Source organism: Eubalaena glacialis, chromosome 3 (genome assembly GCF_028564815.1).
Source record: "Eubalaena glacialis isolate mEubGla1 chromosome 3, mEubGla1.1.hap2.+ XY, whole genome shotgun sequence".
NCBI lineage: Eukaryota > Metazoa > Chordata > Mammalia > Artiodactyla > Balaenidae > Eubalaena > Eubalaena glacialis.
In genome coordinates, this window is record NC_083718.1 from 178,746,013 (window position 1) to 178,764,259 (window position 18,247).

At 52.7% G+C, this 18,247-nt stretch overlaps 1 protein-coding gene across 2 annotated transcripts in view; it reads left to right on the forward strand.

The window, feature by feature from the left end:
- The window catches only part of ECE1 (endothelin converting enzyme 1), a 112,934-nt gene that overhangs the window by 85,207 nt on the left and 9,480 nt on the right, over positions 1 to 18,247 (forward strand). For both annotated transcript variants that reach the window (XM_061184791.1, XM_061184790.1), the window contains exons 7-14: positions 645 to 710; positions 1,849 to 2,040; positions 7,434 to 7,576; positions 9,235 to 9,349; positions 13,792 to 13,902; positions 15,154 to 15,252; positions 15,722 to 15,799; positions 17,321 to 17,424. In XM_061184791.1, the coding sequence (XP_061040774.1) occupies positions 645 to 710; positions 1,849 to 2,040; positions 7,434 to 7,576; positions 9,235 to 9,349; positions 13,792 to 13,902; positions 15,154 to 15,252; positions 15,722 to 15,799; positions 17,321 to 17,424 (908 nt within the window). The remainder of the gene's footprint in view (positions 1 to 644; positions 711 to 1,848; positions 2,041 to 7,433; positions 7,577 to 9,234; positions 9,350 to 13,791; positions 13,903 to 15,153; positions 15,253 to 15,721; positions 15,800 to 17,320; positions 17,425 to 18,247) is intronic.

Sequence of the window (18,247 nt, forward strand, 5' to 3'; positions counted from 1 at the left end):
CCATGGGCAAGTGCCTCAACCTCTCTGAGATGAAATTTCCTTATCAGTCAAATGAACTATAGCAACACCTACTCTAGGTATGTCAAGGTGTGGCCCAAGGCTCTGATAGGAGCTATCAGGGATTGACCCTCCCTACCTGCCCAGCACCCAGCAATGCCCTCACTGGCACTCTCTCCTTGAATCCTCATTCCAGCTCTGCGGGTTAGATAGTTCCCCTATTTTCCGGGTAAAGAACCTGAGGATCAGAAAGGTTCGGCAACTTGACCAAGGTGACACAGCCGTGAGTGGCTCTGGACTGCTCACCACCTTGGGAAGTGTTTAATGAAGCAGAAGTGCTCTGCCGAGGCTAGAAGGAGTTTAAAGAGGAGGGTGGTTCCGTCTGACCTTCAGAAGGGCCCCAAATCCCCGCGGCTGACCACATGTGTGGGAAGGAATGTAGCCCGACATGTGTCTGTCCCCTCGCTGGGGGGCCCATCCCAGGGGTGGCCTCGGCTACCAGCTTGTGCTCCTCCTGGGGCCTGAGCTGCTCCTCCATTGCCATGTGCCTGCTGTCCCTGGAGCGGACGGAGACCGCGTGCAGGTGTGTGTGCGCAGGCGTGCGTGCGCAACGGGAGATCCTCTCTCACCCCCGCCTTTCTCTTCAGGTGGACCAGTCTGGCCTGGGCTTACCCTCGAGGGATTATTACCTGAACAAAACCGAGAATGAGAAGGTAGGTGTGCCTCTTCAGAGAGAGTGGCTCCCGCCCAGACCACCTCTCTCCATGGTTTGTCCCCCTTGGTGTTCCCTCAGTGTACACACCTCTGCGGGTCTTTGAAGCTAGAGGAGCATAGAGGTGTCCCTTACCTGGCAGTCCCAGGCAGGGGAGGGGTATTATTTGTCCCCATTCTAGAGTAAGGCTCTTGCATATTCAGGCACCGTGGGCACAGGGGACAGGTGTCATTTGCCCCCATTCTAGAGCGAGGCAGTGATAACGCCCACCACCTTATATACACATCACCTCTGGCCTTCCCAGTAACCCTGCAGATACTGAACATCTCTGAACTTCATTCGCCTTATGTGTCACGTGGGTATTATTTTTACCTGGCCTGTTACAGAGGAGGAAATAAGGCTCAGAGATGCTAAGTGACCTTATCAAGGTCACACAGCCAGTCGTCAGTGGTGAGGCTGAGATACTCATCCAGATCCGATAACTCCAAAGCCCACACCTTTCCCTCCCCCTGGCTGCCTCCCGTGATGTCCCAGGGAGACCTAGCCTGAGGTTCATCGACTGTCCATTCATGATTCCACCCACTTGTATTGAGCAAGTGCCTACTAAGTGCCTGATGCTAGGGAGATAGTGGTGAACAAGACCAGCTTGGTCCCTGCCCCATGGGGCTTCGAGCCTGGGAGGGGAGGCAGATGTTAAGTAACTAACCACCCGATTAGAGGCATGATGATAAATTGTGAGAAGGGAAGGGTGAGCTGAGAAAGTAACCTGGGGACCTAATTCAAATCTGGGGGCCTGGTAGAGCAAGGGTGGATCAGAAGTGCGTTCCAAGAACTGAGCGATGGCCCCATTGGTGGCTTCCATGTGATGAGCGTCCAGGAGAGAGTATGGGCTGGGACAGCAGGGACCAACCCACTTGGGGACCTTTGTGGGCTTTATCCTGAGGGCCATGGGGAACCAGTGAAGGGGTGCACTGCCAAAACCATTCTTGAAGCTGGTTTCCAGCAGGCGTCCTGGGTGAAACCCCCCAGCCCCCTGGCTCCCTGCGCGGGGCTGCAGCTGGCCTGCCCCGCCCTGCCCCCCTTGTCCAGTGGGCAGTGGGTAGCAGCCACTGACGGATGGGGGGTGCTGGGTCCCACAGGTGCTGATGGGATACCTGAACTACATGGTCCAGCTGGGAAAGCTGCTGGGCGGAGGGGACGAGGACACCATCCGGCCCCAGATGCAGCAGATCCTGGACTTTGAGACAGCGCTGGCCAACATCACCATCCCCCAGGAGAAGCGCCGGGACGAGGAGCTCATCTACCACAAAGTGACGGCAGCCGAACTGCAGGTAGCTGAGCTCTGCTGACGCGGAGGCTGAGGCAGCACAGAATTCAGGATGGAGGGCACTGGACTGGGGTGTTTACACCCCCTTCACCAGACCCTCAGAGCAACCCCGTGAAGCAGGGATGGTTGCTGTCCCCAGTTCACAGACGGAACTGAGGCTTAGAGAATTAGAGTTGCCTGCTGAAGGCCACACAGCCAGGGACCAGCCAAAGCCAGTCTCTTGCCCTACGCCAGGCTGCTTTTCTGAAACCGCAGCTACCCGGGGAGACTCTGTGGTCGTGATAATACTGGCTCACATTGATTGGGCATTTCCAGTCTCTCAAGCTCAAGTACATCAAGGCTGATGCACAGCCAGTAAACGTGAAGGTTGGGTTCTGATGTCACCTCCCTTTTCCGAGCCAGGAGGTTAGGTGATGTGCTCGAGGCCTCTAGGCTCCTAAGTGGCAGGGGAGCTGGGACCTGGACTCAGGCTTGGCTCACTGGAGCTCTGCTTCTGACCACGACCCCTGGTGACCTCCTGGAGCTGTAACAGGGTTGGGGTCAGAACTGTGACGCTCTCTGCACTGGGTGTACCCATCTGAGAAGTCGATGTCTCTTCTGTAGGTCAGCCTCTACCAAAGCCTGCCCCCTGGTGGCTGCTTGGGACTTGCAGGTAGTGAGTTGATTGCCTGCCAGTTCCTTCTTTCCAGTTCGTGGCATGTTGGTGTCCAGCCTTCCCCCAGGCTCTGGGGTCGCAGAGGAATCAGCAGAACGGCCTTAGTCAATATTCCTGTTTCCTGCCATCTCCCAGGAATGCTTGGCTAGGCCATGCTTCCCTGCTCGGAAGGATGTCCAGGCCACCTGTGTTGAGGCTTCACTCTTCCTCTGCCCAGCCGAGTCCTGCCCATCCATTAGCGTTTGGCTCATTTCTGCTGCTTTAGGGAAGAACACCTAGGTCCCTACCCCTTTTTCTCTTTCCATCCCTCCCTCCAACAAGTGTCTATGGGGCTACCTTGGGGCCTTGCTCTTGACGTGCTTCCAGGCGAGTAAGGGACACCAACGAGGAAACAAGCGCAATCTCATTGCCGAGTGCTTTGGGCAAAAGAAGCAGGGCACTGGGGCCAGGGGCAGAGCTACGTCAGGGAGGGTGAGTCTAATGAATAAGTGAGCAAGAGGCAGGCTGACTGAGTGTCCCAGGCAGAGGTGCAGCCCACACAAAGGCTGGGGATGAGGGCAAGAGAGCCTGGCCTCCTTCTGGGTGCCAGCTGCCCTTTAGGTCCCCAGAGAAGCTGGCATCAGGGGGAGTGGTGCTGCGTGGATTGTTATGGAGATCAGCAGCCTGTGCTGGGCACCATCTGGCACTGTTTTTCCGCTCCGAGGCCAGGAAGTCGAGGGAGATGCTGTTTGTGCAACATGATTTGGTTTGCTCCAGCTGCCCAGTTCTCAGCCCAGAAGGGCTCCAGCAGTCCCTCTCCCCCATGCAGTGGCCACGAAGCCAACTGACAGCCCGAGAGTGGCCGAGAAAGCACAGTAGCCCTGGGCACATCTGCCCCAGCATGGCTTCCAGGCTCTGCCCCCAGATGTCTTTTCACCATTGCTTTTGCTCTATTCTTCCAAGCAAGCAAGGAAAGGCTTTTTATCCCTCCCAGCTACAGAGCTGCCAGGGTGGGGAGGATTTTAGCAGAGGCGGCAGCCTGGAGTTGTGTGAGTCCTGGGCTTGGAGTCAGAAGACTGCTCTGGCCCAGCCCCACCGCGAGCCTTGGGCAAGTCACATAACCCCCTCTCTGAGCCTTGGTTTCCTTCCTTGTAAAATGGGCTTTGCTTGCTCATTTACACCTGCTCCGTTGCAGAACACCGAGACAAATGAGGGACAGCCCCTGTCCTCATAAGGGGCAGTGGTTCTTAACTTTAAGTCACAGAATTCTTTGAGGACAGGTTGAAAACTGTGGCGCGTCTCCCAGAAGAAATGGACATGGTTACGTATAAAAAAATTATGTCTAGTGTTTAAAGAAGTCCTGGACCCCTGAAGCCTGGTGTCCTGGATGAGAATTGGCCTGCCCTGCCCATGGGGTTGCATGACGGTGAGATAAGGCAAAGGATGAGATCTCATCTTGTAAACTGACATGCAATTCGAACATATTACAGTCATCGATCTTAGTATTATTCCTGTGTCATCGGTGATGACAGCCCACGTCGCCAGCCCTAAACCAATTTGATTCATTCCACCCTTGGACAGAGAATGTCTTTCTGTTCCCTGGTATCTGGAAATTTGGTTTTCTTCCCAGACTCCAGGAGGCTCAGGGAAAGGCGCCCCAGCCTTTCACAGTGTGGTTCTAGGAATACACGGCGGTTCCAGGCAAGCCCCCAGCAGCAGACCCATGAATCAAACATTCTTCTGTTGCTTCTCCAGGGGCTTGAGGACCTTCCTGTTCCTTTCTAGGACCTTCCACACCAAAAGTTGATTGGGAATGAGCCCCATCCTCTGCTCTAAATTCTTCAGCTGAGATAGAGCCTGGGAGCATCCTTTTTCCTCTCCCACTTTGCAAGCCTACTTGAGCTGGGTGCTTGGTGACCAGCGGTACTCTTTGGCTGCGGGTGTGGAAAATAGAGCTCATCTGTGTGCCCCAAAGGCTTTGAGTCACATGTGGAATGTCCTGGTTGGTTAAAACAGCCGTCTCCATGGAGATGGGCCCAGGCACTCAGGTTTAAGTTAGGTGTTCACTAAAGCAGTAAAGATTGAAAATGTGAAAATCCTGGTATTCAACACGCACCCTGTTTCAGAGTTGTGGGAATTAACCTGCACAGAACACCTGCTCTCCCTAAAGGAACAGGCTTGTGTTAAGTACACGGGGATTTATCATCACCTGTATCTGTACCCTGATCAGAGAGTTCCAATCACCTGCAGTTTATGAAGCTCTTGTTAATTGTATAAACAGCGACATTTTTTAAACTTGGCGATTTTCCCGGGGGGCTTTGCCAGCAGGTCACACTGTCAGGTGGCTCTAAGTGTTGAGCCCTGTTTGACCATCTCACCTGGACACCTTCAAGTTTTGCAGCCACAGAACTTTGATGGGGAGCCCCAGAGGTCACCTGCTTAAGGAGCTCCTGCCAGGAAGAGAGGGCGGAATGGACAAGCTAGGGGAAAAAAGCAGCTCGATTTATTGCATAAGCTGTCCCGAGAGGCACAGAGCAGCCCACCCTTGGCAGGGATTTTTGTCTCCATTTGAGAGAAAGGCTGCAAAGTGACTTGAGGTCCAGAGCTGGTTCATGGTGGGGACCCCAATCTAGGTCTTCTCCAAAACAGGGCTCTTCCCAGCTCATCTTGGTGCCAGGCAGGTGGGGATGTACTGGGGCCCACTGGGCACAGCTCTTCCCAGCTCTGTGGGTAGTTTGCAATAGGTCATGGTGGGAATGCAAATTATCCGCCATCACTGAGAGCCAGTTGTTAAATGTTTACCAGCACACCACTGCCCACAGGACCTGCCCTCCTCAGTCCTTTGAGGTCCTTGTTCCCCAGCAGCTGAGCTGCCCTTTAAAATCAGAGAGACTGTCAAGTGGGAGGTTTTTATGGCTGCCTCTGTCACTGAGAACATTATAAGTATTTACCAGCAGGTTATAGATTCATCGATGTCACAGATTGATTTTACATTCTTAATTGATCTTCCCATATGAAAGCCATTTATAAGGCATTTCTCCCTTCCTTTATTTGTCTTGCATTTTGCCCATTTTCAAGGGAACAAAGAACAGAATTTGGAATCAGTCCCAGGACCACTCTTGGGAGGCTTTGAGCAATGATTATAATAGCTAATCAATGATTATAATAGCTAACATTGATTGAGTGCTTGCTAAATACCAGATACCATTGACATTACAGGCATTTTTGCTGTAACGGTATATGCAGTCCTGAAAAACCTTGCATCCTTTAAAGCTACAGGACTGAAAAGAACTGAAAAGAACAGAACATATGGGGAAAATAGGACTAGAGCAGTCCATTCAGAAGCTGTGTAACTTGAGGACATTATGCTAAGTTAAATAAGCCAGTCACACAAGGACAAATACTGCACGGATCCACTTAGATGAGGTATATAGAGTAGTCAGGTTCACAGACAGAAAGTAGAATGGTGGTTGCCTAGGGCGAGGGAGGGGGATGGGGGAGTTATTGTTTAATAGATTCAGGGTTTCAGTTTTGCAAGATGAAATCTGTGGATGGATTGTGGTGATGGTTGCACAACGTGAATATATTATACTTAATGCCACTGAACTGTACACTTAAACATGGCTAAGGTGGTAAATTTTATGTTACCACAGTTTTTTTTTAAAAGTTGTGCCACTTGGTCATCAAAACACTCACAAGACAGTAATTGGAACCTTGAGAAATAGCTCGCGTGGCTGGAGGCTGCCTGGTGGGAAATGGAACTCCTGGCTGTGGACGCGGAGACCCTGAAGACAGACAGATGGGAGCTCTATGCAGTGGGGCTGCCGTTAGGCGGGCCAAGGGCAAGTGCAGCCCTCTGGGAGCTGAGAGTTATGCAAAGTGGGCATGTGCCTCTGTGGGGAGGGTTGTGTGCAGGTGCTCCTTTTAAATTATCTTAAAATAGAGCTGACTGGCTTCCTGTGTGGGCATCGGCTGAGCTGAGGGCTTTTACTCTCTTGCTGAGGTTATCATCCTATGCTTGCTTTTCCAGATCCCATGGCTGAGAAAGACCTGCTGTGGACCAGAGAATTCTATGCACTCTACTGCTGTTATTCTTGTAGTTACCAATCATACAGAAGACTGATCATATAGAATCTAGTTGATGTTACAGGACCACATGTTGAGTAGAACAGACAGGATTACTTGTTTAATTCTCACACTAACCCTGTGGGGTGGGTTTTATGATGATGATGAGCCTCACTTTTCAGATGAGATCCCGAGGCACAGAGGGGCTCATCCACTTACTCCAGGTCACACAGCTAGTAAGCGTATGAACCCAGACAGTTGGCTCCAGATTCTACACACATCCATTACAGACCCCTCTGAGGCTCAGTGTCTTCATCAGTAAAATGGGGATAATGGTACCTACCACCTAGGCTTGTCATGAGGTCCAACTGAGAGAAGATGTGTGTCACTGATGGTGGCACCTGGCACTGGAGGGGCTTGACCAACAGTGGCTGCCGCTGCTGTCACTGTGTCTCCTCTTATTCCATTTCAAGTTACAGTTTGGTGTTTGGTGCCTTACCGTTCTATGTACAGCGTCTCTGACAACAGTCAGCCAGGCTGGGTTTGACGTCTGCCCAGTGCACCATCAGCCAGCGCCCAGCTCTTTGCTTTGTCCGCGGTGAGGGCTCGATGGCACCTTCTTCAGAAGAACGACCTAGAGTCCTGGGCTCTGAGGAGAAGCAGCCCAGCCAGAGTCACGCTGTCTGCTTCCCTTCCAGGCCTTGGCACCCGCCATCAACTGGCTGCCATTCCTCAACACCATCTTCCACCCCGTGGAGATCAACGAATCCGAGCCTATAGTCGTCTACGACAAAGAGTACCTGAGCCAGGTCTCCACCCTCATCAACAACACAGACAAATGGTAAGGGCACCCGGCCACCTGGGATGGGCCTCTCGTGGGCAGCCTCTTGGTCACACACGGCCCCTCTCCTCAGCCAGGACGGGGGCCACACTGACTAGGAACATGGGCCCTGGGCTGGCTTTTATGAGAAGCTGCAGGGTACCCAGGCTCCTCCGCCCGCCAGCTTGGTAGCCTTGGGCCTGTTTCTTTCCCTTTTTCGAATTCATTTTCCTCATCCATAAAATGGGGATACAAATACAGAGAACTGAGTGAAATAATCTGTGTGAAGTATTTTAACACAGTGCCTGACACTGAATGGGACTCAGTAAATGTTAGCTAATAATTTAGTTAATATTTATGATTTTTAAAAAATATTTATTTAGTGGGCTTCCCTGGTGGCGCAGTGGTTAGGAGTCTGCCTGCCAGTGGAGGGGGACGAGGGTTTGAGCCCTGGTCCGGGAAGATCCCACATGCTGCAGAGCAACGAGGCCTGTGCACCACAACTACTGAGCCTCCGCTCTAGAGACCGCGAGCCATAACTACTGAGCCCACATGCCACAACTCTTGAAGCCCGCGCGCCTAGAGCCCGTGCTCCGCAGCAAGAGAAGCCACCACAATGAGAAGCCCGCGCCCCACAATGAAGAGTAGCCCCCGCTCGCCGCAACTAGAGAAAGCCCACGCGCAGCAATGAAGACCCGATGCAGCCAAAAATAATAAGTAAATTTTTTAAATTATTTATTTATTTATTTATTTGGCTGCATCAGGTCTTAGTTGCAGCACTCGGGCTCTCTAGTTGTGGCGTGCAGGCTCTAGAGCGCGCAGGCTTAGTTGCCCCCCGGCATGTGGAATCTTAGTTCCCCGACCAGGGATTGAACCTGCGTCCCCTGCATTGGAAGGCAGATTCTTAACCACTGGACCACCAGGGAAGTCCTATGATTTTTTAATTGTAAAAATTTGTTGCAGAAATGTTTTTAACTACAGAAAAAAATTGAAATTACCCAAAACACTCATGTTGATCTTACGGGATGTGTATGTGTGTTTGTAGAGAGAAGCGTGTATGTGAGAGAGAGAGCAAGAGGTGGATTTTCTAATACATGGTTCCTTTTTTCCCCATCATTGTGACCACATGTATAGTCCGCTTTTCCCTTGACCTTTATCATAAGCACCTTCCCCATGTTATCCCAGACCCTCTGCAGGTCTCATTTTTCATGGCTACATAATATTCTGTCAAGTATAAATATGATTATTTACTCACCGTTCCCCAGTTGTCAGACATTCAGGTTGGTTCCAGTTTGAGGCTGGGTGTTCACCATAGTGAACACTATATCTATGTGTGAAGGTGACTTGCTTGCAAAGGTGACACCAGCCACAGATGGTTCTCTGTGCCCTGGGGGTGGGGGCAGTGAGAGCTCTCATTCATGGAGACCTTGGCCCGGCTGGCCAGAGCTTCCTTTCCTGCCCCTCTGATTCTTAGGCCCCCTTTCCCATCTTTGGCCTTCTGGCTGGGTCTTCCCCAAGCATTGGAAATGGCCACTCCTTCCCTTCTTCAGCCCAGTACCACACAGCATCCAGGGTGCATCTCCATGAGCGCCCCCTAGAGGCCAGTGGGGGGGGGGGGAGTGCTGCCGTGCATCCAGCCTGGGGCACTTCTGAGCCTGTCTGTCATCCTCTTGCCCCAGCCTGCTGAACAACTACATGATCTGGAACCTGGTGCGGAAGACAAGCTCTTTCCTCGATCAGCGCTTTCAGGACACCGACGAGAAGTTCATGGAAGTCATGTACGGGACCAAGAAGGTGAGCACCTGCTGTGCACCAGGCCCTAGAACTCGCGAGGGAGGTAGATGACAGGCAGAGGATGAAGAGGGCCACTGAAGGGACCCATCATGGTGTCCCTGGGCGCACAGGAGGGGATCTAAGCCAGCCAGGGGTGGGCAGAAGTTTCCAAGAAGAGGTGATTACGCCGTCTTCAGGTGTAAAGAGGACTGTCAGTGATTTAGCTAACTTACAGCAAAAGGCGGCCTCTGGTCTTTCCCTTCCGACTCCTTCTCGATGGTGATGGTGATGGTGATGGTGATAAGGCTTTCCTTGTATAACTCATGTGACTGTCACATCCCTGCAAGATGGGTATGATCATCAGCCCCCTCTCACACAGGGACCGCCCCCAATAATACTACTTCTTCGCCATAAATGTAAAACCCTTGGAGCAGCCCCTGACTCATGGTAAGTACAACACGAGTGTCCACTGATATTATTATCTTCCCAAGCCCCAGACCAGGTGGTCTCCACCAGCTTTATTTTATTTTATTTTATCTTTTAGTGTTTATTTATTTATTTATCTTTATTTGGCTGCGCCGGGTCTTAGTTGAGGCACGTGGGATCTTCGTTGAGGCATGCGGGATCTTTTTTTTAGTTGTGGCCTGTGGGCTTCTTAGTTGCGGCACACATGTGGGATCTAGTTCCCCGACCAGGGATCAAACCCGGGCCCCTTGCACTGGGAGCCCGGAGTCTTAACCACTGGACCACCAGGGAAGTCCCTTCCCCAGCTTTAAATGCCCCACTGTGACCCCTGCCCTCCAGCTACTTCCACCTCCCCAAGGAAGTGGAGGTCATTGTGTCGTTCATACGGCCAGCTAGTGCGTGTTCACTGACGCCCTGCCACCATGTGCCAGACTCTGAGCCCAGTATGGAGACACTGAGATGGGGTCTGTGCCCCAGGCCCCCACGTCTGCTGAGGGGGCTGAGAGAAACCGATCAGTCCTCACGTGCTGAGGGGATACACCAAGCCGGGACCCCTGCAGGCAGCTAGGAGGTGCCCCAGCCACAGAGCAGTGGAGGCTGGAGTGCCAAGCGCCCCTACCCCAGCACATCCTGCCCACGCCCAGCACCGCAGCTAGCAAGACCCCAGAGGGCGAGCAGAGCTGGCGCCAGGTGGGCTCTGCTCCTGCAACCCCTCCCAGAGTCCAGGGGAGTGGGCAGAGCCAGGTGAGGGCTGGCGGAGAATGGCAGCATGTGGGCCCCGGAGTTGGTCCTGGGGAAGGTTCTGTCTCTCCCTCCCCTTGTACACCCGCCTCTGGCGGGAAGGGGACTGAGGGAGAGGGAGGCTGGGAAAAATGCCTGCTCCTGGCAAGAGGGGCTTGCTCAGCCACGAAGGCCACGCTGGGCCTGCAGGGAAGGGCCAGGGGAAGAGCTGGCTGCCTTGCCCTCCTTCCTGCTCCACCAGCTCCTATCTTGGACCAGCCCCGGGTGAGCGCTGGGTCACAGACGCGACAAGGCAGGGACTCTGTCCCCTGAACACGTGGTCTCCCAGGAGACTGTATACAGGAGGGGCCTGACCAGGACCCGGGATGGTAGTTACAGAGACGGCTCTGTGTCGGGGGCACACGCCTCCATCATCACTTTACCCCCACCCCGGGTTACAGATGCGGAGACTGAGGCTCAGCGAGGTAAGGGGTTTCCCTAGTCACCCAGCAAGGAAGCAGCCAAGCTCAAATTCAAACCCAGGTCTGGATGACTACAACTTTTGGCACTTTTGGCACTTTTGGCTACTCACTATTAGTGATAATAAATAAACTATATCATTATTGGATGTTTGCTTTTTATAGGCATTATCTCACCAAGCTCCTGCAACAGTTCTGTGTGTTGGAAACTGTTGTCATCATCTCATTTGACAGATGAGGCAACTGAGGCTCAGTGAGGGGAAGGGACTTGTTCAGTCACGCAGCTTGTACGTGGAGTGGCTCTCAAACCCAGCACATCTGATTCCACAGCCCGTACCCCTGAGCTCTGCCCCACTCAGCCTCTGCTCTGCAGGAACCAAAAGTTAAAATTGAGCTTCCTGGTGGTTGCCAGGGGCAGCAGGTGGGGAGAGGGGAGTGGGGAGTTGTTGAATGGGCGGAGAGTTTCAGATTTGCAAGATGAAAAGTTCTGGAGATGGGTTGCACGGCCAGTAGATATAACACTACGGAACTGTATACTTAGAGTTCCCCGGACCAGGCCCAACTGCAGCTGCTGCACTGACTAACGAGGTGCTGAGAGCTGGTGGGACACAGGAAGGCCTTGGCAGAAGCAAGGGCAGCTGGGAGACCCTGGACGTGGGAGGCTCTGAGCTGGGACTCACTAGATGCCCCGGGGCTGTGGCGGGAAGACACTGCTCATCTGTTTCTCATTCTCTGGCCCTCCCCACTCCCCACCATGGCTGCTTCTGGGTCCAGGCCAGGTCCGTCCAGCTTGCGTCCCGCACAACTCAAAGCACAGCCCCGCTGTGTGACCTTGGGTAGTCCTTGTGGCTCTCTGAGCCTCAGTTTTCTCATCTGTTGTTTGGGATCATCCCTGACCTCATCTCACAGGACCCTTGGGAATGGCCTCCATTTGGGAAAACACTTTTAATTTGTAAAGCCTTATAGAGCATCCAGGTGTCCATCCTTGTAGGGAGGTAATAGCACAGAGCTTTGGGTCAGAAGTTCTGAGTTTGCAATGCTTCCTCTAACCATACAGTCTTGGGCAAATCACTTCATTGGATCAGGGAGCTCAGTCTTCCCATCTGTAAAAAGGGGTAACTAATCACTGCCCTGTTTACCAGAGGGTTGTCTGGGATTACATGAGGGAATCCCTACAAAATCTGATGTAAAGGCTACCGTACTCCACACCGTGTTCTTCATCTGCAGAAAGGAGCACAGGGAGTACCTGCCTCGTAGGGTTAATAGCGAGGATTCTACAGGGTAGGGCCCGCACCCAGTAAACACTTGCTAAGCATTTACTACTATTGCTGATGCTGTTACGCTTTTTATGCACCTGTCTCTCCCCCGAATGTTCTGGGCATTTCAACTGAGCCCTTTGAGGGCAAGACCTAGCACAGTCAGGGCACAGCAGAACTGCTCAGAGAACACTGGCTGTGTGAATTTATGAACGCATGCGTGAATGAATGGGTTTATGCGAAGAATCCCCTGAGAAGACAATAAGAATCAGTCCATGATTCAGCCGTCCCAGCCTGGAGCCTCCACAGAGCCCAGGAGTTAGAATCCCCCCGGTCCCAACCTCCTGTGTGGTCAGGCTCCGCCAGATTCAGGTACAGCCCATGTCCAGCTGTAGGCTTTGAAGCTGAGGAAGAGCAGTGGGTGGGGTTGGGGGGAGGAGAGGGGCGGCCAAGTGGACACATGGCTGGGAGAGTTTAAAAGAACTTAGAGAAGGCTGGAGTGCCTTTTTCTTCCTTCCTTTCTTCCTTCTTGCCTTTAAGAAAATTTTTAAAAAGGTGTAATTTACACACAATAAAATGTATACATTAAGTATACAGGTTAGTGAGTTTTGACAAATGAAATCACACTCCTGTAACCACCAACCCAATCAAGACAGAGAACATTTCCATCAGCCGTTTGTCCAGCGTGCTCTGCACAGGAGGGTCCCTTGCCCCCCATTCCCATCAGTCCCCCCCGACCCTGCATCCCCAGAGGTGGGCGTAGATGGGACCACACACTGTGCGGGCTTCTTTCGCTCGGCAAAACGGCTGTGAAATTCATCCATGTTGTGTACCTCAGTTGTTCCCTCCCTTTTCTTTCCAAGTCGTGTGCTGTTGTATAAAAATACCACATTTTGTTTATCCATCTGCCTGCCGATGGGCATTTGGGTTGTTTTCAGTTGATGGCTATTATGAAGCAGGCTACCCTGAGCCTGGGTGGTTTTCACCACCTGCTCTTCAGGGTTAAGAAGACTCGGCTTCCTCTGCAGCACAGGGGTTTATGTGAGCAGGACCACCACTTGTGGTCATACGGACTGTCCACAAAGGCTGCCAGGGCAGGGGAGCAAGTGGGGCTGAACCTACCGCCTCACCGGGGGGTAGAAAGGCTCTCTGCCACCAGGATCCTCATCCTCTTCCAGGAGGGCAGGAGGGGCGTGGGGTGTGGAATCAGGCACGTGAGAGTTCCGGTGGCTGGGGTACTCTGGACCAGCGGCTTCCCCTTGCTCAGTATCTGTTTCCTCATCAGGCTCCCAGGTTCATTTTGATGGCTCCAGAGGATACCCTCAGCATCTGTGAAGTGCTCTGCAGGAAGTAGTAGATGCCGGTGATTAGGGCTATCCCGTGGCCTCTTGGTCCAGTGCCTAAAATAACTTCCACTGGGTCAGAAAAGGTCTCCCTCAAGTTCTGGACGGAAGCACGGGCCTAGCTGGTGCTACCTCCCAGACAGACAGGGGTTGGGAAGAAGGATGGGGGCCAAGTAACCCCTCTGACTTGTGTTTTCCAGACCTGTCTTCCTCGCTGGAAGTTTTGCGTGAGTGACACAGAGAACACCTTGGGCTTCGCCCTGGGCCCCATGTTCGTCAAAGCGACCTTCGCCGAGGACAGCAAGAACATAGTAAGTGTCTCCCTGTGCACACAGGCTGTGACATCACTCCTGCGATGGCCCCTCACGAGCCTGACAGCCCACGCTCTGGTCTGCTCTGGAACTTCCCTACCCGAGGCCAGGGCTCCAGCTTTAACTCCAAGGTCCTGTTTTCTAAAGCCTTGAACAATCTGAGTTACGCACAATAGCTACTATGATCGGGTACCAGGCACTTTATCTGTAGTAGCTCATGTAACCCTCACCGCAGCCCGGCAAGGTTATTCCAGCCATCTCCACCTCCAAGGGGCAGGCAGGACCCAGAGAGGTAATGTTGACAGAGCACCCTGACCTCGAGGGGTGACAGACAGAGGACCCTCATGGCTGAGCACCAGGAGACAGCCAGGCCCCAGCTCAGATCCTGGCTTTACCTCTTCCTGGCTGGGTGACTTGGGATAATATTCTCACTCCGTGAACATGCAAGTAGGAGTGTCCATCCTGCCAGTGGAGACTAAATGACATAGTGCACGCAAGAGGGCACCTGGCACAGAATAAGGGCTCAATAAATGGTAGCTGTTACGTCGTTGGTACCACTTTAATTTCTAACTTTAACTGCATAGATATTATTTGCAGTCAGAGGTTAGCAAACTGAGACTCAAATCTATTACGTGACCGACCAGGACCTGCCTGTTAGTGGCTGATGCCATCAGTCCCTCCGCTCTTTCTGCTGCCCGACTCCACCTCCTCCTGCCCTAGAGTCTTCAGTGTCCGGGTCTGCTCTCGACATTATCACCCTCGAAAGCAGCCATTCATCTCCAGCCCAAGCAGAGCATTTCTGAAACCGCTCCTCAGAACTCGACCTCTCTAGATTTTAAAGCTCAGTCCATCAGAAAGGAATTCTGTGGTCCAGTACATCTGAGAACAGCTACATATTCTGGCATCTCTAAAAAGAGTTGCAGTGCCTGGTACCCAGTAAAGGCTCTGAAAAGTCCCGCAGCAAAGAGACTTTTCCAACGTTCCCAAAGCTTGCCCCTGAGTGTATTTGACCAGGGAGCCCTGTTTACAGAAGTCCAGTCTCATCTCACGGGATGTTAGTGTTCAGAGGAACGAGTTTGGGGGAACATGGCTGTGGCCCCCCCTCCTTAGCCTAGCACCTTGGAGCACAAGGCCTCGAGCCAGGATCTGAGTTTAGTCTCTGGCCCGGCGTCATCCTTCTCCCTGGGATGCCCGCTGCCTTTAGGCAAGTCCAGTGCCCAGACCTGACTGGTTCAGCTGCTGTCTCCTCAGGCCAGCGAGATCATCCTGGAGATCAAGAAGGCGTTTGAAGAGAGCCTGAGCACCCTGAAATGGATGGATGAAGACACTCGGAAATCAGCCAAGGAAAAGGTGAGGCTGGATGGGTGCTGGGAGGGGTCCCGCACAGAGGGCAGCAGCCGCAGAGGGAAGAGGGTGGATGAAGGAGGGACTAGTTTTATCCAATGAGCGCAGCACAGTTGCTCTCCTGCCTTCAGGCGGTGGAAAGTCCAGCCCGATGGAAAAACAGCCTTGAACACATGATCAGATTAACGACTGTAGGAAAACAAGCTGTACTAAGTGTGCAAGGGAGGTGTGACCATGGATGAGACGCGGCCCAGCGGGGGGGGGGGCGCGGGGGGGGGGTGACCAGGGAAGGCTTCCCTTGGGACATGACATTTAGGCAGAGACCCCAAGGATAAGTGGAAGTTAGACAAGAGAAAGGGACGTGAAAGCTCTGAGGTGGGAGGAGCTGGGCCGTTTCCCCTTGGCCGGGACCCTGAGCCCGGCACCCGCAGAGCACTGCTGGGCGCTCACTGTCCTCTGTGTCTCTCCTGCCCAGGCGGATGCGATCTACAACATGATAGGCTACCCCAACTTTATCATGGACCCCAAGGAGCTGGACAAAGTGTTCAGTGATGTGAGTGGCTCCCACCCTGCCCCCTTGCATTCCTGAATGCCCGTGGGGCCCCACTTGGGAAAGGGCAGAGGCTGGGTCTGGGTGGGCCGCTAGAGGCACCATGACTGTCAAGACATCTGGAGATGATGTGGTGTGGGGTTTGGGCGTGGACCACAAACAAAGGAGCCGTTATCTGCTCCTTCCTCTCCTGGGCCAGCCGGTGACCCCCGCCTCCCCAGAGCCGCCAGCAGTCAGTGACCAGCACAGCACAGTCAGCTCTACTGAATGAGTGGGAAGTAACGGGGGAAAACAGATCCTAGAAGGTGTAGAGAGAATCAGTGTCCCTAAAGCATCAGGGGGTGGAGTACAGAGTGGAACCCCTCATACACTTCCCAGCCCCCCGAGTTGCCTCCTATCCCCAGGCTTCGCCCCAACCTCCCCAGAGAAAACTGGACCTCTCATTCGGACTTGGAAATGCTAATGGGAAAGAGGAAGCATAAATCCCAAATGCACGTTTAAGCTTAATTTAGGCAACAAGCGTAGTTGATACATTCCTGGTGGTTAGAGCTCTGGGCAAATCACTCCTTTAAATGGATTGTGCTTCTGCCCCGAAAGATAAAGTTTTATACCTTATAATTGAGATTTGTGAATTCAGGCATTTTTGAAATTGTAATAACCGCTCATCATGGTTATATTTAAAACCAAAGAATATTAAAACTACTTCTGAGAATATGGGACTCATTCTGCAGCCTTTTTCCTTGAGAGTAATTTTAGATGCTCCAGGGTATCATGATATAAGACGAGGGGCTCCTGGAGACAGCCCAGGCAGACCCCACAGGATTGGAGTCACGACCCCAAGGGCCTAGCATTTTACCAGAGCCCTGATGTAAAGCCAAAAAGTTCTAGAGCAGATCTAAGGGAGAACCTTGCACCTGGCAAGAGCTGAAAGGCCGGGCTGAGTGGTGAGGAAGGTGTGCAGTAATGCCTGTCCCCTGATGTTTCACATATCCCAGCTGGATTTATGAGGTCTTTGCTGGCCAGCGTGGTAGCTACTAGCTACAGATGGCTAATTAATTAAAATCAAAATTAATTAAAATTAAATAATTAAGTTAAAAGGTTGCACTAGCCACATTTGAAATGCTCAGAAGCCACATGTGGCTTATGTCGACTGTATCTGACAACATAGGCATAGAACATGTCCATCATCACAGAAAGTTCTGGACCCCACTGGACGTATTTCCCGCCTAAGGCCCTGGCACAGCTGCAGGGGCTTCCTGCTGCCTTGAGACACTGCTGGGTGCTGGGCGGCCCTGGGTGAAGCTCTTAGTGTGTCCTTGGAGCGGGGAGGGGGCCAGGCCCCAGCAGGGTGAGGGCCAAGGGAAGAGCCCAAGCCTGCAGCTCCGAGCCCTCCGTTCTAGTCTCTGCCCTGCGAACCAGTCCCCTGACTGCGTGGGGTCTCAGTTTCCTCGGTTTTAGAAGACACGGTTTGCGTTCAGGGACCTGTGTGGGCTCTGACCCTGTGGCTTGCTCCCTCCTATCCAGTACACCGCGGTTCCAGACCTCTACTTCGAGAACGCCATGCGGTTTTTCAACTTCTCGTGGAGGGTCACTGCCGACCAGCTCCGGAAAGCGCCCAACAGAGATCAGTGAGTCCCCGGGCCTCGCTGGGAGGGCACTGGCTCCTGCAGGCAGGTATGGGGGCCCAGCTCTCCTTCAGCACGAGCCGGGTACGGGATGTGACTGTCGTGAGGGCCCTGTGAGGAGCGGGGGCGGCTGTTACCCCGCTCAGAAGCCGGGAGCTGAGATCAGCCTGAGTCTGTGTGCCCTTAGCGCCCAGCCTGTTGCCAGAGGGAGCTTCGTCCCTGGAGTTGAGCGGGCCTGGCATCACCGCCCAGCTCCACCACTTCAGCGTTCGGAACCTTTGCTTCATTGTCTGTAGATAGGATGCGAGGAGCTTAATAGCCTCCTAGAAAACTCAGATGTAATCAGCCTAGTACTAGTTCTCAGACTAAACTCCCTCCATGCCTAAAACATTTTGCAGGGTAAATCTTAGAGAAAAGAGAAAGCAACTTCTTTGCCTCTGGCTCCCTCTTGTGGACAACAGGGGTTTGAATTGTCTTCAACCAGGGCTCCCCCTAAACGTACAAGAAGGCGGTCTTTGATCTCCAGAATAAGGCACAGGCACTGCCCCAGTGTTGTGAATTTATTTGAAGTCTTTTAATTTGGCTTAAAATTTTCCATCTAAAGTTAGTCTCCTACTCATTGATATACCCACCCCTTAATACATCTCTGTGGGACTTACTGGAGGAGACATAGTGACTGTCTAGGCTCTTGGAGAAAATATCCTTTCTGTCTCACTCCACTCCCCACTGCCCTTCCCACCAGAAAAACCATTTGGAAGCCAAGTGTTTCATGACTATCTACCATCAGGGCCTCTTCTACACTCTTAAAAAACTCATTGAACCCCCA